The sequence below is a fragment of the Loxodonta africana genome, chromosome 20 (genome assembly GCF_030014295.1).
Source record: "Loxodonta africana isolate mLoxAfr1 chromosome 20, mLoxAfr1.hap2, whole genome shotgun sequence".
Lineage (NCBI taxonomy): Eukaryota > Metazoa > Chordata > Mammalia > Proboscidea > Elephantidae > Loxodonta > Loxodonta africana.
This window is the reverse complement of record NC_087361.1, coordinates 17052335-17077014: the sequence shown is the minus strand read 5'-3', so window position 1 is coordinate 17077014 and position 24680 is coordinate 17052335. Positions and strand designations below refer to the sequence as shown.

Here is a 24680-nt window from a genome sequence, read left to right as displayed (position 1 = left end):
GTAGCATAGCTGAAACTTGAATTCTCTTCTTTCTTCAAAACCATAACTTTTATAATGCAAGTAATTTAAGATTAAAAGATTACTGGTTTTCCATTCTGTCAACTCAGTAACTCTTTCCTAGGTCTAGAGTTATTCTTAAGAACATTTTTATGTATGCGTTCCATCTGGCATTCTATTCAGAAAAAAAGAAAAATTTAGTATGTACTCTGTGCCTGGCTGTTTGCTAGATAGAAGACTTACAAAGATGATTTAGCTTAAGTTCTGATCAAAATGCATGAAGCAAAATCTGACAGAAATGAAAGAATAGACAATTCAACAATAATAGTTGGAGACTTCAATACCTCACTTTGAATAATAGGTAGAGCAACTAGACAGATGATCAACTAATATATTGGAGCAACGCTATAAATCAACTAGACCTAACAGACATCTATAGGGCACTCCACCCAACAATAATAGAATATGCATTCTTCTCAAGCACATATGGAAATTCTCCAGAATAGACCATACGCTAGATCAAACAACAAACCTTAATTAATTAAAAAAATAGAAATAATAAAAGTATGCTCTGTGACCACAATGAAATGAAACTAGAAATCAATAACAGGGGAAAATTAAGGAAACTCAGAAAAAAAACCATTGCCATAGAGTCCATTCTGACTTATATCGACCCTATAGGAAATTACAAGAAACAAGTATGTGAAAATTAAAGAAGACAGTCCTTAGAAAATCAGTGAGTTCAAAGAAGAAATCAAAAGGGAAATCAGCAAATGCTTTGGGATGAATGAAAATTATGACACAACATATTAACACTTATGGAATGAAGCTGAAGTAGTGCTTAGGTGGAAATTTATAGCCATAAACACCTGTTATTAAAAAAAAAAGATCTCAAGTCAATAACCTAAACTTCTACCTTAAGACAACGAAAAAAAGAACAAACTAAAACTAAATCAAGCAGAAAGAGGGAAATAATAAAGATCATAAAATAATGAAATAGAAAAACAATAGAGAAAATCGACAACACCAAAAACTGGTGCTTAGAAAAGATCAACAAAATTGACAAACCCTTATTTAGTTTGACCAAGAAAAAAAGAGAACAGTCTCCCAATTACTGGACTTAGAAATGAAAGAGGGAACTATACTACTAACCTTCCAGAAATAAAAAGGATTATAAGGAATGCTACGAACACGTGTTCTCCAAAAAACTAGATAACTTAGGTGAAGTAAACAAATTCCTAGAAAGTCACAAACCACTGAAACTGACTCAAAAAGAAACAGAAACTCTGAACACTCTGTGACAAGCAAGGAGACTGAATCAGTAACCAAAAAACTACCCACAACAAAAGCCCAGGCCCACATGGCTTCACTACTGAATTCTACCAAACATTTAAAGAAGGTTAATACCAATTTTTCACAAACTCTTCAAAAAAATAGAAATAGAACAGGTGCAAACCCATTATGTGAAACCAGTATTACCCTGATGCCAAAAACAGACCAATATATCACAAGAAAGAAAACTATAGACCAATAGCTCTTATCAATATGGATGCAAAAATCCTGAGCAAAACACTAGCAAAACGAATCCAGCAATATGTAACTGGGACCAAGGTGTTAGGGGGATGATAGCAAAAGGGATTTTTTTTCCTGAGGTGATAAACACATTCTAAAATTGACTGATGACGGTTGCACATGTCTGTGGATATACTAAAACCCACCGAATTGTACACATGTGACTTATATCTCAGTAATGCTATTTTAAACAAGGTGAAAAAAGATATAAAGAGAGGAGAAAGTAAACAATCAACATAAAGGACAGTGATTCATAAGAGAGTTTGCAGTGCTGATGGTAAGCTGTTTGGTTTTGTTTGTTTTTTTGAGTATATCATTTTACCAAGAGGAGCTATTAAAAAAAGACAGTCTTCCAAAGAAGGAGGAGGCGACAAATAAAATCATACTCAAGGAATTGTGAGTCACCTAGAAAATTTGAAAAACAGGAGACATGGGGATGAGGGATGTAAAGATGATACTGGATACAAAGATAGAGGCGAAATTGTGAAGGAACTTAATTGCCAAGTAGTTTAGTTGTTAATCCAGCAGCAAACAATGCAATAAGTAACACAATCGTTAAACACGTTGGGGACTAGGGAAGATGAAGCATTAGCCTTTTATAGTAATCACCTGGTAACTTACCTCTTTTCCCCTTTCCACTATACACCCCATGAAAGTAGGGTTCTTGTATTGATTGGGGATGTACCTCCAGAACCCAAAGAGTACTTGATACATGTTTTTTTGGGTGACGTGAAGTCAGTTCTGACTCATAGCCATGCCATGTGACAGAGTAGAACTGCCCCCATAGTGTTTTCTAGGCTGTATTTTTTTTTTTTTTTTATCTTTATAGAAGCAGATATCCAGGCCTTTATCCTGCATAGCCACTGGGTGGATTAGAACCACCAACCTTTTGGTTAGCAGCCCAGCATTTAACCATTGCACACCACCAAGGCTCCTTACTTGATACATAGTAGGCATTAAAAAAAATTATTTAATGGATCAGTTATGTTCAAAAAACAGCTCTCATGGTTGTGCAAGGCTTAACTTATGATGGAGAAAAACAGTAGGTGCAAAGAAACCAGTAAAAGATTATTACAGTAGATCAAGCAAGAGAAAAACAAAGGAGAATGTGGGCAGTGACAATAGATTTTTTATAGAATCAACAGAACTTAGCCTATGGACTAACAGGGGTTTGATTAAATGAGAATCTAATATTATAACATGCTTTCCAACCTGGGTAAGGAGATGAATGATGTTTTTATGAAGACAGGAATATAAGAGGAAAACAAAATTCAGGGGAAAAGTTGAGTTTGAATTTCAACTCAGTGAGGATGAGATTTGTAAAGGACATGATCTGATAATTGACAGGCAATTGTAGAGGAGGAAATTGATTCTCCAGTTTGGTACTTACCTTGTGAATAAAAACAATAATTCAATATATTACAACTTTGTTCAAGTTTATGTCACCCATAGCTTTTGAAAGCCTTAGAGAAATAAGAAAATTATTTCAGTTATTATCAGATCCATCTGAGATTGTAATCATAATTTACTATCTCTACAGCAGAAATAAGGGAGGTAGAAATAGACTAAATAACTGGCTTGAAGAGTCTTGAATAGCTAGTGGGGAAAAAAAATCAGGCAACCTAGCTGTCAAGTTATCACCACAAATTTGATTACCTGGTAGACAAAATGGAGACGTGCTGTAATGTTAAATAAACTAGAAATTATTTGAATCTGTAATAGAGCTTGGAGACTGTTGAAATTTGTTTTGATTTGGGATATTACTGACTGCATATTCTAAATTGGCAAACCAATACAAAATACTACATCCAGCATGAACTCATTACTTACAAGAAAATGTTAAAGCTCCGTAATCCTCTTCTTTTAGAAATCTTCTCTGAGGGCAAAAAATAAAAAATCTATTCACTGGTAAAATATTTTTTTCCCATGATTCTTCTGGAACATTTAAAGAACGCTTGTCTTGTTGTCTTTAACAACAGGACCAGAAAAGTATAGTCTTATGATCACATGGTTTCTCCAGACCACCTACATCACAATCACCATAAATATTGGGAAGCTACAAATTTAAGAAAGATTCATTCGTCAATAGTCCATAGGAAAAAAAAAAAAAAAGTCCATAGAAGTCCCAATTAAACAGTCATTCTTCACTATAACAGAAAAAGTTGATATGGGATGTTGTAATTTATTGTGTCCATAATATAAACAAATAATTTCTTAGGGAATATTGATTCCAAAGCAGTTAACCATTTCTGGGCTATTTATGAAGGAAAACCTGAGAAATTCAATTTGCGAATCATTTAGGATCTCTTACACTTAAGCTGATGAGACTTCTAAAAAAGATCTGGGAATTTTGAGAAGTGACTAACATTCAAGAATCCTGGAATTTAACTATTGACTTGAATGCAGTGCAAATATTAAGGTGATTATGTGAGAGTAGGCACTTGGAGTAACTGGCTGAAATATTTGGAAAATTTAAAAAGGGAATTAAGGAGGCCCAGTGGCTCAATGGTTAAGTGCTTGGCTGTAAACCAAAAGGTTGGCAGTTTGAGCCCATTAGTTCCTCTGCAGGAGAAATACCTGGTGATCTGCTCCTGTAAAAATTACAGCCTCGGAGACCCTATGGGGAAGGTTTACTCTGTCACAGAGGGTGCTATGAGTCGGAATCGGCTCACTGGCAAACAATAACAACAACAAAAAGAGAATTAATGACTTTCAAATATATTTTCTAAAAGCAATACTTCAATACAAAATTTTTAAATATGAAAAATATGATGGAAAAACTGTTACCAATATGTAACTATCATCTTAGTATTCATAATTTCCCATAGAATTATCTATTTTCTTGATTATAAAATATAACCATGGACTGTAAAGTTGCCTGTAATCTTCATAGGGTTGCTTCTCTACAGAAAACCACTAGGAAACAAATTACAGGTTAGATGTCAGCAGCATTCTAAAAAAAACAATGCATTTGTTTAATAACAGCTGCTCTCATTTGCAAAAAAAAAAGACAAAAAATGAAGAGCTCAGGTGTGAAACTTCTAATGCACAAAAAATTGAGGGAGTTTTCATTTGATTCTGCATGATCCTTAATGAGAAGAAACTTGTCACTGATGTATTTTCAGAGTGAATAAAGTATCTCCTAAGAAGTTATAGATAGAGCTATTAATTGCAAAGTACTTTATATTCGTATAGATCAGAATCATGCTGAAATACTTCATTGTTTTTAGGCGCTCTCCAGCTGATTCCGACTCACAGCTACACTACGTACAACAGAATGAAACACTGCCCAGTCCTGCACCATCCTCGCAATGGTTACTGTTTGAGCACATTGTTGCAGCCACTGTCAATCCATATCCTTAAGGGTCTTCCTCTTTCAGTGACCCTCTACCTTACAAGCATGATGTCCTTCTCCAGGGGCTGGGCCCTCCTTATACCATGTCTAAAGTACATGAGATGATTTCTTACTATCCTTGCTTCCAAGGAGCGCTCTGGCTATACTTCTTCCAAGACAGATTTATTCCTTTTTCTTGCAGTCCGTGGTATTTTCAATATCTTTCATCAGTACCGTAATTCAAATGCATCAATTCTTCTTCAGTCTTCCTTATTTATTGTCCAGCTTTCGCATGCATATGAGGCAATTGAAGATACCATGGCTTAGGTCAGGTGCACCTTGGTCCTCAAAGTGACATGTTTGCTTTTTAACACTTTAAAGAGGTCTTTTGCAGCAGATTTGCCCAATGCAATGTGTCTTGATTTCTTGACTGCTGCTCCCATGGGTGTGGATTGTGGATCCAAATAAAATGAAATTCTTGACAATGTCAGTCTTATCTCCATTTATCATGATGTTACTTATTGGTTCAGTTTTGAGATTTTCTGTTTTCTTTATGTTTAGGTGTAATCCATGCTGAGGGCTATGATCTTTGATTTCATCAGTAAGTACTTCAAGTTCTCTTCGCTTTTAGCAAGCAAGGTTGTGTCATCTACATATTGCAGGTTGTTAATGAGTCTTCCTCCAGTCCTGATGCCCTGTTCTTCGTCATATAGTCAGGCTTCTCAGATTATTTGCTCAGCATACAGACTGAATAAATACGGTAAAAGGATGCAACCCTGATGCACACATTTTATGGTTTCAACTGATGCAGCATCCCTTTATTCTGTTTGAATGATTACCTCTTGCTCTACGTACAGGTTCTGCATAAGCACAAATAAGTGTTCTGGAATTCCCATTCTTCAAAATGTTATCCATAATTTGTATGATCCACACAGCTGAATGTCTTTGTATGGTCAATAAATGACAGGTAAACATTTTTCTGGTATTCTCTGATTTCAGCCAAGATCCATCTGACATCAGCAATGATATTCCTTGTTTCACACCTTCTTCTGAATCCAGCTTAAATTTCTGGCAGTTCCCTGTCAATGTATTGCTGCAACCATTTTTGAATTATCTTCAGCAAAATTTTACTTGTATGTGATATTAATGATATTGTTTGATAATTCCCACGTTCTGTTGGATTGCTTTTCTTTGGAATGGGCACAAATAGGGATCTCTTCCAGTCAGTTGGCCAGGTAGCTGTCTTCCAATTTTTTTGGCATAAACAAGTGGGCACTTTCAGCATTGCATCCATTTGTTGAAACATCTTAATTGGTATTCCATCAATTCCTGGAGCCTTGTTTTTCTTCAATGCCTTCAGTGAAGCTTGGACTTCTTTCTTTAGTTCCATCGATTCTTGATTACATGCTACCTCCTGAAATGGTTGAATGTTGACCAATTCTTGGTACATTTTTTTTTTACAGTAAATCTGTGTATTCCTTCCATCTTCTTTTGATGCTTCCTGCGTTGTTCAATATTTTGCCCATAAAATCCTTCCATATTGCAGCTCAAGGCGTGGAATTTTTTCTTCAGTTCTTTCAGCTTGAGAAATGCTGAGCATATTCTTCCCTTTGGGTTTTCTAACTCCAGGTCTTTGCACAGTTAATAATACTTTATTTTCTTGAACTGCCCTTTGAAATCTTCTGTTCAGCTCTTTTGCTTCATTTCTTCCATTTGCTTTAGCTACTCTGTGCTCAAAGAGCAAGTTTCAGAGTCTCTTCTGACATCCATTTTGCTCTTTTCTTTCTTTCCTGTCTTCTTAATGACTTTTTGCTGTCTTCCTGTGTGTTGTCCTTGATGTCATCCCACAACCTGTCTGCTTTTTCAGTCATTAGTGTTCAATGCATCAGATCAGCTCTTGAGATGGTCTCTAAATTCAGGTGGAAGGTACTTAAGATGGTACTTTGACTCTGATGGACTTCTTTTAATTTTATTCAGCTTCGGCTTGAACTTACATATGAGCAATTGTTGGTCTGTTCCCCTGTGAGCCCCTAGCCTTGTTCTGACTGTTGATATGGAGCTTCTCCATTGGATTTTTGATTCCAGATACAGTTTGATTCCTGTGCATTCTGTCCAATGAGATCCACATGTATAGTCATCATTTATATTGTTGAAAAACTTATTTCCAGTAAATAAGTCACTGGTCTTGTAAAATTCTATCATGAAATCTCCAACATCATTTCTTTCACCAAGACCATATTTTCCAACCATAGATCCTTCTTTTTTGTTTCCAACTTTCACGTTCCAATCACCAGTAATTAGCAATGCATCTTTATTGCACATTTGGTCAATTTCAGACTGCAGACTTTGGTAAAATCCTCAATTTCTTCATCTTTGTCATTAGTGGCTGGTGCATAAATTTGAATAATAGTGATATTAACTGATATTCTTCCTTTAGGTGCATGGATATTGTGCTATCACTGACAGCATTGTACCTCAGTGAAGTGCTCAGACACAGTATGTGCTTGATAAATGTTAGTGCTTTTTTATTCTGTTAAGATTTATGTTCTAAAGGAGAGAGTAAGTGTTAAGAAAACAAAACAAAAACTTATCTTGACCGTTGGCAGCAATGGTCTAGATAGGTTGGAAAGGTGTGAGACTACTGGGAGTAAAAGTCAGGGAATCATTGCAATAACACAACTTTTTTCTTTTAATATCCATAACTCATTATCATTTAAGCTGGAATAATGGTCTCAGAACTTTTATATTTAAGAATAAAAGTGACCTTTTGTTTTCCCTGCCTTGCTAACTCTCAAAGAGATGGATTGACACAGTGGCTGCAACAGTGGGCTCAAGCATAACAATGATTGTGAGGATGGCACAGGACCAGCAGGGTTTCGTTCTGTCGTACATGGGGTCACTATGAGTCGGAATTGACTCCACAGCACCTAACAACAAACAGCAACACTAACCACGTGTTTACATCAGTCTCAGATCTGCAAGCTATCTGAAACCAGTGGCCAAAAAAGATTTCATGAGAAAGTTTCTGATTTAAAACATGAATCTTCTAGAACCCTGTCCACAATAGTGCTGACAGTTCATTTGACCTCAATATTTTTTATGAGGTTTTTAATTCATATTTGGGTGAAATTAATGACTTTGAGGGTCATTACAGATTATAAGTTAATATCTACCACAAATGGAAAACTTCTTTGGGTTCTAATTCTATGCATGATAAATTGGGAGCTTTATTACTACTTTTAACCTTTAGCACATCTTTCTTTAAAGCAGAGGTTCAAATGTAAAATCTATCATTTTCAGACATTGTATTAATTTGTTATGGTCACCCTTTCTAACCCTAAAGGCTTTGAGTTCATAAAAGAGACATGAATTGCAATATGAGATCTAATATTTCTGTCATTGGTACACATAAATTCTTTCCAGATCTTCTCTGGGTTCATGAGGAAAAATTCTGCATATAGTGTCGATTGAATTGCTAAAAATTCCAATGAGAAGCAAGAAATACGGAAGTAAAAAGTAAATATGTTGTGCATGTTTATTTCAGATAAATATCATTTTTTCCCTTCACCTGAAATGAGTTATTCTTTTAAACTTGGGCAATTGAACAGAACAAATGCATGCTCTTCTTTGAAACAACTCAAAGGTACTTATGTCAAATATTCTACCTAATAGAGGTGTACTGGGAACTGTAACCATTGCAAATAGATATGACAAACACAGAAATAAACGATTTTCAGTTTCTGAATTTAGCTTCTGCACTAGACTACAAAACCAGAGTGACTTATTCTTCATGTACTGCCATCATTGCTCTGTTGATCTAATATATGTCCAGTAAAGAAATCATCAGGCACTATTACAATCCCACCAACTTCGTAGCACTCATCCATCTACTGAAAGTTTTCTGTTTAAAAGTCCTCCAAAGCAGACTATAACCAATGGTTTATTATTTCTTAAAGGCAATTTATGAATGTCTCCTTCCTGATTTGCCATGTGACTATCTCAGAAATGCCCAGTTGAATGTAATTCAGCCATAATTACAACATCACTGTAGGAGAAATTGTACCAGAACTGCCAAAGCAGCTACAGTGACTGCCTAAATGCTGACTTTAGCTTGTTGATTTTCTTTTAAGGAAAATCTGGAGGACAAAAAGAACGTCATCTAAACAAGTGATTGCAGGACTTTAGAAAAGGAAATGCTGAATTCCTCCGTAATTCATATTGTAATGCTTGTCCCTTTTATGAACTCAGAAGAAATAATGCTGTAAAGAAATAGATGCCTATGTATAGTATGAGTAGTTTTATAGAAGCAGATGGGAAAATGAAGTCCCTATTAATAAAATACAAATAATTTAGCCGCCACCGCTATAAATCTCTAACGGCAGCACATATTTCTGTGATTGCTCTAATCCTTGTCTGTTGTCTTGCTCTTTTTGCAGGCAGACCAGTAATGATTGTGGTGGAATATATGGAAAATGGATCCCTAGACTCCTTTTTGCGGGTGAGGTGTTCTTTTCTGACGGCATTTAAATAAGCTATTCTGAGTTCTAGATTTAAAACATTTATCACAAATTAATTTTTGCATAATTTTATTCACGAATTTTTTGTGAAGAATAGCAGCGTTTTCTCTAGGGTACATTTCTCTGATTCTCTGATACATTAAAGTGTTGCTTAGTGGGGGAGGGATGTACACTTAATAATATAATTGATTCCCTCTATAAGTTCACTTGCCGTATTAGATATATTCAAATGATATTATCGTGAAGAAATTAAATGAAATTCAGTTGCTTCCCAAAGCCATTCATTTCGCTCAATCACTTTTAACTATTTAGTGGGATATTTTACGGATTTTTATATAATCGTGTACCCCTTGAATTGAATGTATGGTCACCAAGAGTGACTCAAGTTCATATTTTTAAAAAATTGCTGTCCATGCATTTTGCCCTGCTTAAATTCATTTGGCTGACTATGTAGAAAACGAAAGGAGAAAGAATGAAAACTTTCATCAGAGACTTGTTTTAGGGCAAAAATTTTAAAGCTCTCCTTTTTAAAAGTGTATTATCCTTAAAAGTATGATGTATTAAGAAATCATTTGTTTTATACAGTAGTACAAAATAACAAAGCTGAGTAGGAAGCAGGAAATTATATTTCAAGGTGTGTTTGTAATACCTTTAACATTTTAAAAGCCATCATCCACTGCAAAAATATTTATTGACAGTGAAGGAAAACTAAAATATGAAAGATAGTAACTAGAATCAATATATTTTGTCCCCAGCAGAGGTCACATATTTGAATTTCATTGTGTTCTTTAATATATGTCTATATAAGCCATTTTCCTTGCTTACAAAAAATGGTTGGACTTTTGTCATTTGGAATGTGTTGTATTATTTTTCCTCTTCATTTTCATTTGAATAAATAATCTCAAGCATTTTCTTTCTTCACTTCAGGTTTTGCTCCATGTTGTTTGGACAAGTTCTGCACGCATCTCACCTTTCTTTCTTGATCATATTTTCATTTATTTTTCGTGATCCCATGTCCTCTTCTTCCATCAGCTCTCAATGTTAGCAGTGATGATATATTTACACTGTGACAGGATTTGATGTCCAGATTCAGTGCCTGAAGCTGAATTCAGCAAAATCGTCTGGTTATTATAAAGCAATACTACTCACACAGCATATACTCTCAACCAAGTGTGCTCTTTAAGGCAAAATGAAATTCATAGGTGTTTGGGTACATGAACTGGTGTTTTTTTTTTTTCTGTAGCTATTCTCAGAAAGTGTTATTTTACAGCTTGTATTTATTTCTCCTGTAGATGTGCTAATTTTTCAGGATCTCCTTTGGTACTTGAAATGCATGTACACTTAGGCCTTCATAAAAATCATTTCTATCAGATATATATCAAAATGACTCATTATCTAATGATGCTTGGGATAGGTTTTTTTTTTGTATTAACTATATCCTAGAGCGACTATAATGGCAAATAATGAGAGCAGATACTCAATCTAAATTGCTGCTGAAAATTAGATCAAATGATTGCCACAAGAAAATTGAGAGAAAAATATTAGCTTCGGATATACTTTTTTCCTGCTGAATCATGAATCAGTTAAAATAGGTTATAAAGAAAAGATTATGTTATAAATAAAAGACTTATGAATATTCTACTACATGTATATATGTGGCATAGCTCATGATGTAAATTATAAAAACTAACATTTTCAGTTTTTATTATGTGCCATGTGATAAGATACCACAGAGTCTGGGAAGAGGAAATACCATTTCTATAGCTACCATCACTACTACAATCAGAACCTTTACATACGTTATCCCAACTAATCTTGGCTCCGACACTTACTAGCTGTGTGACGTTGGCCAAGTTACTAACCTTTCTGTGCCTCTGTTTGCTCATCTGTAAAATGAGGATATTAACAGTACCTACCTGATGCAATTAATCATTATAAGGATTAATTGAATTAATCATTGTAAGGCTTATAGAATAGTGCCTGACATGTTGCAAGTCTTATGTAAATCTACGTGAAGTAAGTAAAAACACTTAACTCTGTTGGGAAATCACCATAATTCTCATTTTACAGGTGAGGAAACTGAGGGCCAGCAAGGTTAAATAATTTTTTCCTAAGCCATAAAGCTAATAAGCGGTAAAGCGAAGATTCAGACTCAAGTCTAAATGAGTCAAGAAGCCATGCTCTCACCCACTATGAATGCTGTCTTTTTTATTAAATTACTTACTGCTTCTCCTTGTACGTCCATGGCCATATCCCAAAGTGGTCTCATGTCCCCTCTGCACATACAGTTTCAAGTAAAATAAAAACCATATGAATGGAAAAAAATTATAGGATCAATACTACCCTTCTCTCCCTCCTTTAATATTCTTACCCTTCTTTGTCATCATATCCCTTCTATCCCAGAAGCTCAGACTGCTTTATAAACTTTATGTCAATAGCAGACATTCAATTCCCCATGGCAAGCAGAAATAAAATATATATATATTCCATAAATTCTCAAAAGTGAAGTCATTTTTCAAACTGCTGCTTTAGAATTTGATAATCACAGCTTCTGTGAGCACACAAAGGAGGAAGTGGCTAAGTGCGCTGCCTGGTAGGGGAGCCATCCATGGCTCATTAATGGCATTCTGTGCTTACTGGAGGCAGAAAAGATTTCCCTTGGTCTCCCACACTACTTGAAAATCACTTCAATTGGCTGTCTTATCATGAAGGAGTGGTAGCACAACTGAGTACAACATTACAATCTAGTGGCAGTGCTGGTGCCTGGCTGACTGTGATACTGCGCTGAATTCATAAATCTCGTGCTGTTTGAGACCCTTGTGGACGTACTTCCAGATATTGGCAGGGGGAGGTGCCGTTAAGTGTGTGAGTGTATGTATGTGTGTGCACACACATACACGTGTGTAGAGGAGTAGGTATGTGTAACTTTGTGCATGTTTATAATTTTAAAATAAAATGCATTCTGACTTAGCAAGCTAAGCGTTAGGCTGGCTACTCAGAAGGTAGACATCACTGACATATCCAGGTTCTCCTGATTTTCCCAAGGCAGTACATTAGTATGAAATAAGTATAATTTTGATCACCATCCCTGTAAAGTCTCTCTCCAGCTACACACACAGATTTCATAAACAATTTTTGTGGCAAGAAGCAGGTGTCACCTATAACGCAAAAGCTGGGAGAAATCACTGAAACACAAAAAAATGAACAAGATTGGATTGAATAAGGAAACCATATCCCAAAACATGCTCAGGGAAGAATGGTTGGAAGTAAGAAGGGACACCTGGGTGTACAGGCACTCAGCTCTCTTGCTGCATGGGTCAGCAAGCCTCGCTCTGCCACTAAGTGCCCAAAGGCACCGCACTCCACCAGGAAGCCTCCTGCACACAGGCACTCAGCTCAAGCAGAGTTTGGTCTTGGCCACTAGCCTATTCTCCTATTAGGACAAGTGAAAGTTCAGAATGGAAATAAGATCAATATAAAAAAGTCTATATCATTTCTATACATCAACAATAACCAATTATAAAATATAGATTCCAGTCACAAACCCAAACCCACTGACCTTGAGTGGATTCTGACTCATAGTGACCCCACAGGGTTTCCAAGGTTATAAATCTCTACTGAAGCAGACAGCCACATCTTTCTCTCTCAGAGTCGCTGTTGGTTTCAAACCACCAACCTTTTGGTTAGGAGTCGATTGCTTTAACCACTGCTCCACCAGTAAAAAAAAAAAAAAAAAAAAAAAAAATTTTTTTTTTCAGTGGAAGGGTATAAATTCTGATACAGCTATTCCTTGTGTTTTCATTTTTTTTCCCAATAGTTTAATTTTAATGCATCTTAAAATAATAGGTCTTAGGAATCATCGGGAGCCCTGGTGGTGCAGTGGTTAAGAGCTACAGCTGTTAACCAAAAGGTCGGCAGTTTGAATCCACCAGCAATAAGTTTGGTTTTGGTTCGGTTTAGGAATCATTCAACCTTATGTTTCTGTAGCTCAACAACTCTTAGATATTTTTTATCAGCATGTTGAACTATTCCTTTTTCAGGGACATAGATACCACCCAAACATTTTCTGATACCGTTGTTTTTTTTTTTTCTTTTCTTTTTTTTTTTTGGTTTTAAGAACTGAAATTTATTTTCTCACAGTTCTGGAGTTTGGTCTTACGTCAACCAAAAGAAAAAGAAAAAAACCAAACCGGTTGCCGTCAAGTCAATTCAGACTCATAGAAACCAGGCTATGTCAATTCCTTTTCCTAGTTTATGGAGTCTGCTGATGATGTTGGCATTCCTTTGGTTGTAGACAATCCTCCATGTCATCTGTCTTCCCCTATGTGTGTGTGTGTGTCTCTGTGTCTATTCTAGTCTTCTTTTTTTTTATTGTGCTTTAGGTGAAAGTTTACAACTCAAGTCAGTCTCTCATACAAAAATTTATACGCATCTTGCTATATACTCATAATTGCTCTCCCCCAATGATACATCACACTCCTTCCCTCTACTCTTTCTTTTCGTGTCCATTCGGCCAGCTTCTGACTCCCTCTACCCTCTCATCTCCCCTCCAGATAGGAGATGCCAACATGTGTCTACTTGATCCAAAAAGCTCATTCTCACCAGTGTCGTTTTCTATCCCATTGTCCAGGCCAATCCCTGTCTGAAGCATTGGCTTTGGGAATGGTTCCTGTCTTGAGCTAACAGAAGGTCTGGGAACCATGACCACCGGGATCCTCCTAGTCTCAGTCAGACCATTAAGTCTGGTCTTTTTATGAGAATTTGGGGTCTGCATCCCACTGCTCTCCTGCTCCCTCAGGGGTTCTCTGTTTTGTTCCCTGTCAGGGCAGTCATTGGTTGTAGCTGGGCACCATCTAGTTCTTCTGGTCTCAGGCTGATGTAGCCTCTGGTTTATGTGGCCCTTTCTGTCTCTTGGGCTCATAATTACCTTGTGTCCTTGGTGTTCTTCATTCTCCTTTGCGCCAGGTGGGATGAGACCAATTGATGCATCTTAGATGGCTGCGTGCTAGTGTTTAAGACCCCGGATGCCACTCTCCAAAGTGGGATGCAGAATGTTTTCTTTATGTATATATATACATATACATATATAAATTTTTATTGTGCTTTAAGTGAAAGTTTACAAATCAAGTCAGTCTGTCACATAAAAACTTATATACACCTTGCTACATAATCCCAATTACTCTCCCCCTAATAAGCCAGCCCACTCCCTCCTTCTAGTCTCTCCTTTCGTGACCATTTTGCCGGTTTCTAGCCCCCCTACCCTCCCATCTACCCTCCAAACAAGAGATGCCAACATAGTCTCAAGTGTCCACATGGTACAAGTAGCTCACTCCTCATCAGCATCTCTCTCCAACCCATTGTCCAGTCCAATCCGTGTCTGACAAGCTGGCTTCAGGAATGGTTCCTGTCCTGGGACAACAGAAGGTTTGGGGACCCTGACCGCTGGGGTCCTTCTAGTCTCAGTCAGTCTGGTCTTTTTATGAGAATTTGGGGTCTGCATGCCACTGTTCCCCTGCTCCCTCAGGGGTTCTCTGATGTGTTCTCTGTCAGAGCACTCATCAGTTGTGGCCGGGCACCATCTAGTTCTTTTGGTCTCAGGATGATGTAGTCTCTGGTTCATGTGGCCCTTGATATCCTTGGTTTTAACTATTGCGGCTTGCTGAATTAAAGCAGCTGAATTTGATGTAAGTTCAATGCTGTTTCCTTAAAGAATTTACTCATCTTTCTGGGCTTCATCTAAACCCTATAGATGTATTTTTCAGTAAAGAAATTTCAGATGTCAACAAGAGACCCTCTCTCCTGAATAACAGTGTTGATGGGGAAGTGAGCATACACAGATCTCGTAATGCAAGTCCATATAACCACCTTGATCATGTTTTGTACATGACTACAAATAGTACTAACCATAGGTAGTTCCTTTCTATTTCCCCACCAGTTGTCTACCTGAAGCCTCTTCTATTTCTTTCCAAGGAGACTGAGTTCTACACTGATGGGATTGAAGTCCCCCATGGCGTTCCTCTGGGGCCTTTCACAATAACTGTGCATCTCTTCAGAGAGATGCCAACATATTCAGGAATGTCGATAGTCTATTTGCGGAGAATAGTCTTCTTTCTGGTAGGAGATTTGGCAAAGTTCATGTTTTTATTTCAACAATCTTTATTGAGCATCTACCATGCTTTGCGTACTGCGCTAAGCATTAACCGTGTTGCTGTTGAGTGGATTACAACTCCTAGCAACCCCATAGGACAGAGTAGAACTGCTTCCTAGGGTTTCTAAGGCGTGGCTGGTGGATTAGAATTGCTGACCTTTTGGTTAGCAGCCATGCTCTTAAACACTGTGCCACCAGGGCCCTGCACTAAACATTAGGGACATAAAGCATTGTTGTTGTTGTTGTTGTTGTTGTTGTTGTTGTTGTTGTTGTTGTTGTTAGGTGCCGTCAAGTCAGTTCCAACTCATAGCAAGCCTATGCATAACAGAGTGAAACACTGCCCGGTCCTGCACCATCCTCACAATTGTTGGTATGCTTGAGCTCATTGTTGCAGCCCCTGTGTCAATCCATCCAGTTGAGGGTCTTCCTCTTTTCATAAAGCATTAGGGACACAAAAATGGGTAAGACAGAGTACATACACTCACATGTAGGCAATGATGGAGTTTTGCACAGGAAATTAGGGGCTCACAGAAGAGACGCTTATGCCACCTGGATGGGTCAGTGAAGGTTTCCTGGAGGAAGTACATTTTGAGTTTTAGGTTAAAAGATTATTGGTATTTAAAGTGACAACAGCAACTCAAAAGATTAGATAGGAATCTCAGGGGTAGTGAGTTTATGTTAATGCAGAGGAACAACTCAGAAAAGGAGGGTGAGAATGATTGCACAACTGGGAGAGTGTAATCAATGTCACTGAAATGTAGAAACTGTTAAATTGGTGTATATTTTGCTGTGTATATTCTCAACAACAATGAAATTAAAATTTTAAAAAGATTATTGGTATTTAGCCAAGTAAATTGAATGAAATAATTATAAGCACAATAGAATATATGAGTTAAACAATAGGGATATAAAGTTTCGATGTATTTGTAGCATGACTGTATTAGTTCCTAAGGCTTCTGTAGCAAATTATCACAAATTTTGTGGCTTGAAACAACAGAAATTTATTTTCTCACAATTCTGGAGGCTGTTATCATTGTTAGGTGCCACCGAGTCGGTTCTGACTCATAGCAACCTCATGTACAATAGAACGAAATGCTGCCTGGTCCTGTACCCAGGGCTTCATACTGGCTCTTCCCTGTTCAGCCATGGCTAGGAAAGCAAACTGGAATAGACCTGAATTTTTTTAATTGAGTGAACTAGAACAAGAAAAATTACAGTTTGGAGCCCTCCTGGAAACCTAATCTCCCCCTCAGAAAATAAAGGCAGGGTACACATTGCATAGCAACTGAACTCTTGCCCATTGGATTTTGAGCAGAGTTGGAAACAGCGATGCCCCTCTCAAAGACGGTGGCCAATTGCACCACTTTGAATGTGTGTCACTCCACAGTCCTGCCAAGAATCCAGTCTCGCACAACAGCCTCCCGATTGGGCCCATTACACCTCTCCAAGTCTTCCATTTAGGGCTTCAACCCATAGCTTTTCCTGATCCAGTTATCACTGAGGATCACCCAAATTATAAAAATTCAGATCTCTTCTGGTTTCGCTTCGTCAGCCATAACTGAGCTGGTTTGAACCAGTTCAAAGCCCTGCCTCTACCATCCTCACAATCATTGCTATCTTTCAGCCCATTGTAGCAGGCACTATGTCAATTCATCTCATTGAGGGTTTTCCTCTTTTTCGCTGACATTTCACTTTACAGAGCTTGATGTTCTTCTCCCAGGGCTGGTCCCTCTTGATACCATGTCTAAACTACATGAGAGGAAGCATCACCATCCTCACTTCTAAGGGACATTCTGGCTGTACTTCTTCCAAGGCAGATTTGTTCATTCTCCTGGCAGTCCATGGTATATTCAATATTCTTTGCCAGCACCATAATTCAAATGCATCAATGCATCATGCAAGCAATCTGGAGGCTAGATGTCTTAGGTATCTAGTGCTGCTATAACAAATACCGCAAGTAGACGGCTTTAACAAAGAGGAATTTATTCTCTCACAGTCTAGCAGGCTACAAGTCCAAATTCAGGGCATTTCAGCTCCAGGGGAAGGCTTTTTCTCTCTGTTGGCTCTGGAGGAAGGTCCTTCTCATCAATCTTCCCCTGGACTAGGAGCTTCTCAGCACAGGGACCCTGGGTGCAAAGGACATGCTCTTCTCCTGTTGTTTCTTCGTGGTATGGGGTCCCTCAACTCTCTGGTCACTTTTCTCTCCTCTTATCTCTTGTAAAATAAAAGGTGATGCAAGCCACACTCCAGGGAAACTCCCTTTACATTGGATCAGGGATGTGACCTGAGTAAGGGTGTTACATCCCACCCTAATCCTCTTTAACATAACCAAATCTCATTAACCACAGGCAGAGATTAGGATTTACAACACATAGATGTATTACATAAAATGACAAAATGGTAGAGAATCACACAATACTGGGAATCATGGCCTACCCAAATTGATACACTTATTTTTGGGGGGACACAATTCAATCCATGACAATGTCCAAATTCAGAGTGTCAGCAGGGCCATGCTGTCTTAAGGCCTAGAGGAAAATCCTTTCTTGCCTCTTCCAGCTTCTGGTAGCCTCAAGTATTCCTTGACTTGTGGCAGCATGGCTCTAATCTCTGCCTCCATCTTCATATGGCCATCTTCCCTTTGTGTCTCTTCTCCTCTTCTTATAAAAACATTGTTATAAAGAGATTAGGGCCTTTGTTAATTTCCTCACCTAATTACATCTACAGGAACCCTCTTTCCAAATAAGGCTAAGTGGGAGTTAGAACTTCAACATATCTTTTGGGGGTACACAATCAATCCCATGACAGTCCATCTTCTGGCCTCCCAAAACCCATGTCCTTCCCACGTGCAAAGTACATTCACCCCATCCCAACATTCTCAAAACTTTTAACCCATTCCAGCATTAACTCTAAGTCCAAAATCTCATCAATATATAATCAAAGACCCTGGTAGAGAATTGACCTTGAATAGTAGAAGCCTCTACATCTTCTGAGACTGGAGAGATTGTGCATTGTGCATCTAGAAAGGTTTATGAGAAGCAAGCAATGATAGAAATTTTAGGGGCTGGAAGTCTTTATCAGGTAGAAGAGGAAGTATAGTTGCTTATAAGGTGAGAGAATTAAAGGAATAGCAGAATGTGGCCAGAATGTAGGCTATTCACCATTGGTGCTAGAGCCAACTCATAACACCTTACGAGGGACAAGAATTACGTATTCAGAAATTGTGTGAGCTAGTTGTTAAACTGTTAATAGTTTGAATTTGGCCGTGGTGGATGTATTTACACAGCAGAAATTGAGAAATGGTACAAGTCAGGTCTTGTTTTATTTTCCTCCAGAGAGCTGGTTTACCAGGACACCACTCTATCATGGTGTTTAAGACTGCTGAAGTGGGCTGTTTCAGAGTTCACAGTTTCTAGGTGTGGAATCAGTGGCTAAAGTGAAAATATGTATCAATATCTCTCACTGATTAACTAATGTGACTAGCATTAATGTGTGCTTTCTGTGAGTTAGACACTATTCCAATCCCACACATTAACCCTCTAACGCTTAAAACAACACTATGAGATAGATATTATTTTTATTGTTGTTGTTGTTGTCATTCCCATTTAGAAATGAAGAACCTGAGGCATAGACAAGTTAGGTAACTTGCCTATGTCAAATAGTAAGTCATTTATTTTTTGCGCAAACATGTATTGAGAGACTGCAGTAGGCCATGTAGTGTTCTGAAACTGGGAATACAGAAGTGAACAAAAGAGAAAAAAAAATCTAGTGAGAGGGAGGAGAAATAAATAAAGAATTCAGAAAAATTTATGCTATGTCAGATGATGGAGAAAAATAAAGTAGGGAAAGTCAGGGTGGAAGGTGAGAGTGCGTTTCAATGTTAAGTTGAGAGGACATGGAAGGTCTCACTGAAAAGTGGCATTTGAGTAAAAATTGGAAGAAGGTGAGGTAACACCTCTGTTGCTAGTTCCTGGGGGAAATATTCCAGGAACTAGCAATAACAAGTGCCAATGCCCTTGTGTTGGGTGGGAGGTGGGACATTCTGTATCTGTAGAACTGTAAATAACTCTTTATGCTCAATAGCTATATGCTTGTTTTTACTAGGATGGTGTCAATTCATGCCTGTTGTCTCTTCATAGTTATTAACAGAACCCTTTTTCTCTCACAAGGGTTAAAGTTTGCATAATAAAGTATATGGTCATTCTACTATTATGGCTAGAGTAGAGCGAGTACAGGAGAAGGTAGTAGAAGATAAAGTCAGAGAGGTCATGGAGGCAGAGAGGGGCACGAATCTTGGAGGGCAATATTTCTCATCCTTGACTGCACATTATAATCATTTGGAGAGTTTTAACAAACCCAGATTCCAGGCTATCCCCCAGACCAGTTTAATCATGATCTCTTGAAGTGGGACACATGTGTCAATATTTGTTAAAAGCTTCTCAGGTGAGCCCAATGCACAGGCAAGTTGGAAAATCATTGAAGCAGTGCCTTGTGGACCTTTGTAATGATGGTGACTTCCTCTGGGTAACATGGAAAGCTGTTGCAGAGTTGGGAGTAGACGCATGACATGATCTGACTAAATTTTAAAGGGATCACTCTGGTTGCTACTTTGAGAGGAGGCTGAGTTGAGGCGCAGGTGGATGCAGGAAAATTAGGGGGCTTTTGCAATAATCCATGGACAACATGATGGTGTTTTAGTCAAGGATAGTTGCAGTGGAGGTGATGGAAAATGGTCAGATTCTATGATGTATTTTGAAAGTAGAGCCAATAGTATTTGCTGGTGGATTGGATAAAGGATATAAAATAAAGAGAAGATTCAAGGATAATGCTCATCCACAAAATCGGGTCAATAATAGGCAGTGACTGCTTTCTAGGATTATTGTATTAAATGGCTTATAGACATAGAACTTCTAGAATATTGCCTGTCACAAAGTAAGGACTCCATAAAAGTTACCTACTATTCCAAAAACCAAACCCATTGCCATCGAGTAGATTCTGGCTCATGGCGGCCCTATGGGATAGAGTAAAACTGCCCCATAGAGTTTCCAAGGAGCAGCTGGTGGATTCAAACTGCTGACCTTTCGGTTAGCAGCTGAGCTCTTAACCACTATGACACCAGGGCTCCTATCTACTATTACTACCAAACCGAAACCTGTTGCCGTCGAGTTGATTGCGACTCATAGCAACCCCATAGGACAGAGTAGAACTGCCTCAAAGGACTTCCAAGGACCATCTGGGGATTCAAACTGTTGACTTTTTGGTTAGCAGCCCAAACTTTTTAACCACTATGCCACCAGGGTTTACTATGGTACATTTCAAAAAATGTCACTAAGAGTTTTAAAATTATCATTCTGTTATTTCCTGGTCTGTTTTACCAATGGCTAAGAATAGTTTTAGGAAACCCTGGTGGCATAGTGGTTAAGTGCTATGGCTGCTAACCAAAAGGTCGGCAGTTCAAATCCACCAGGTGCTCCTTGGAAACTCTATGGAGCAGGTCTACTCTGTCCTATAAGGTAGCTATGACTTGGAATCAACTCGACAGCAATGGGTTTGGTTTTGGTTTTATAAGAATAGTTTTAATTTTCACCATTAAAAAAAATTCTTATTAGAAGTACCTCAGAAATATGAGTATTTAAATAATACATATAAGTGCATATCAGCATTTCAAAAGCAATGTGAGTCATTTGAAGTTTCCCTGAACAAATGCAAAGCAAATATTAATTTAAAAAATTAAAGGGATCTTTTAAATATTTATGTACCGAAATTATAAATCTAGTAAAGATGGCATTTTACCTTATGCTAGTTATATATTAATAATGAGAGCTGTATTTTATTAGGCACACTTTTCTTGTAATTGTGTGTGTGTAGAGTTATATTTGTACTGTGGTCTAAGAACAAACTTAATCTACATCGCATTCACTTTCTATTTGACAGTGGAAAAAACAAAGTGAAGATGCATTTAACCACCAGTAGCTGGTTTTAAACCATACAATTTAGAGTTGAATACCATCCTCTTAATTACATTTTTTCAGAGAAAAAAAGTAAGCGAAACTTCATACAGAAGAGTTATTATTTACCACACCTGTTACAGCTTAATGCCAAATACTATTCCATAAATAATACGACAATTAAACACCCAGATATATGAAAGCATGGTGTCCTGGGAACCAAGCATATGGATTGCTGAGCCTTTTATTTTTAAATTAGGAGTTGGAGCGCCAACATCCAACAGCCTAGATTTATCTCTTTAAACATTTTAATACTGTAAATGTGTAGTGTGATTTGTGTTACCCTATACCATGAAATTGTATCTTATGACTTTCTTTGTTAATTTTCCTTTTGCAGAAAAGACTTTACATTAACTTGTGTTGGTATATAACTTAGAAGGTTATATAGAGAAATTCCACGCATTTTTCTGATTTCCTCTATGCTCATTCCTATCCCCCATGTTTGGATCACTGAGGGGATTTTGGATCTACAGAACTAAATATTAGACTCAAAATTTGTTCTCCACCATCCCTGCAAATCCTAATCACCACCCTAAACAGATTTTATGAAATTCATACGTAGACATAAGCAAGTATGTTTTGCAAACATTTCCACCAGTAATTCTAATAACTGTAACGATGCTTCATCAGTTGGCATCCTATGACACGCTGCCCCAGAAGCCAGACAAAAAAAAAGCTAAAATTTTCTTGACTTTATTTAAATGTAACACATGCTAGCTAGGGTAGATTACCTTCATAGAAACCTAAGCAAAAAATAAAAAAGCAAATTCAGTAGTAAGCTTTCTAAGCTAAAGCTATATTATATTCAGATTCAATTTAAGCTCTTAAAATGTAATTCTGAAATCCAACTGCCATGTTTCACAAATCTGTGTCTACCTTTTTTCTTCCTAGATTTTTTTTAGGTACCTGAGGAATGACATTTTTAGTTTCTTTATGATTGAAATTTCTGATTCCACTCTTGATGGCTTCTCTCTTCTATAACTAAAAATCCAACTCAGCCTAGCATACCAAAATCCATGATGACTAAAAAGAAAAGCCCTTGAAGGATTTAGTAAATATTCTACAGGAAATAATAATAAGAGTTGCAACTGGGGAGACCACAAGAACCAAGATGGTTTTCAATAAAAGGAGATATTGACTCTTATTTATTCAATGGTTATTTTAAAACAAGAGTGATTTGGTTCTTTCAATCCTATAAATAACCCTAGCGAAATCTTTTACAAATACAGAGGGATTTTAAAAAGTCATAGCATGGTCAACTTTCTGATTTAGAAACATAAAACTGAATCTTTAAACATAAGTTATAGAAGTAATCTCCCAAGGACGGTTTTCTTCAAAGTCACTTATAAATCAATTGTTCAGAACTCAGAAAGTGTTTTCCCATAAATATTTCTTTAAAAGATATTGCTTAAGTACCTAGGCAGACCCAGAAAAGCCTCTTTAACACAGAGTACATCCAAAGGATGTAAATTTTAATACAAAGAGGTCACAGCTTCCTTCAGAAAAAGAAATAACATGTTTTCCTCCCTCTACATAACTTGCCCTGGGGAAATTTTTTAAAGGGCTTTTTTTTTTTTTTGGCATCCACCCCTTTCTCCATGTTCTTTGGACAAGACCTCAGATAACCAATTTTTGCTGTCCTAAATCTCAGGTGGTGGCACTACCTCACCACTCCCTCCTACCCTAAACCTGTTGCCATCCAGCCAGTTCTGACTTATAGCAACCCTGTAGGACGAAGTAGAACTGCCTCACATGGTTTCTAAAGCTGTAATCTTTACCGAAGCAAACTATACATCTTTCTCTTACAGAGCAGCTAGTGGGTTTGAACCACTGACCTTTCAGTTAGCAGCCCAGCAGTTAACCAGTGTGCCACCAGGGCTCCTTCCTCCTACCCTAAACTAGGCCTTTTTGCACATTATAAACTCACCTCTAATGTGGGAGCTCTCCCCACACTAATCGAAGCTGTTGTTCTCTAAGTGCCACAGATCTTCACTGAACATAAACTAATTCATACTAAAATGTGACTCGCCAATGCTCTCCTAACTCCTCCAGTTGATTTTGCAAACCCTAACGATGGTTTTGTAAACCCAAATAGAATTTTCATACTGCAATTTCAGCTAGCAAACCAAAAAGAAGTGACAATATGCAGATAGTGTAGGTGAAGATATTCGGACCAAGGGACAATCATGAACGAAGAGGTCAACTCTGCTGTCATTGTGGCTCTCCTAGATTCTCATCTTTTGTCCCGTATGAACCCACTGCATTTCTAACAGCATCTAGTTTGTCTCAGAATGGCTTCTATCAACATAGATGTGAGGGAATACAGGCTTACAATGTTCCACTGTTTGTGAACCTCTGTCTTTTGTAAACCACTTTAAAAAAAAACCAAACTCATTGTCATCGAGTCAATTCTGACTCATAGTGACCCTGTAGGATAGAGTAGAACTGCCCCATAGGAGCTCCTGGTGGATTCAAACAGCAGACCTTTTGGTTAGCAGCTGTAACACTTAACCACTATGCCACCAAGGTTTCTGTAAACCACTTAGCAGTGTGCATTTCCTGTAGAGCCATTTTACAGCTCAAGTCAGAGTTTTGGAGTAATAATTTCACAAGATTTCAGCTAAGCCTTCTATTTTTGTCATTCTGGTTTGAAAGAACACTGCCATTGCTTATAACTCATGGTTAGTGAACCAGGAAGTCTTTTCGACATACAGATGAACCAAACTTTCTATACTTCATTTTAGAGCTTAAACTGTCATTATTTAATAGTGTTTATTGCTCCAGTTTTGTGAGAAATCTCTGGAAGCTGCTTTATTTATTGTAGCTAACCCAGGCACCAAATTGTGAATTGGATCCTCTGTAGATGTTTCTTTAAGTGGCAAATAATTTTTATTAATTCTACTCAAGAATAGCAGCTTACCAGCTACTGGGGTATAGTATTGTTTATCACTCACATTTAACATTTTCACAATGTTGAATCACCATAATTATCTGCTTTATACAAAGGAGTATTATATATTTTTTCTTCGAGAGAGAAAGCTTGAGGACAGTAGCTTATACTGTGGCCACAGACCTCAGATGGTCTGTAAGGCTGTTAGGCTGGT

At 37.6% G+C, this 24680-nt stretch overlaps 1 protein-coding gene across 1 annotated transcript in view; it reads left to right on the top strand.

Moving 5' to 3' along the window:
• The window catches only part of EPHA6 (EPH receptor A6), a 1103076-nt gene that overhangs the window by 945067 nt on the left and 133329 nt on the right, over positions 1-24680 (top strand). The window contains 1 exon segment of the mRNA XM_003410340.3: positions 9340-9401. Coding sequence (XP_003410388.1) covers positions 9340-9401 — 62 coding nt within the window.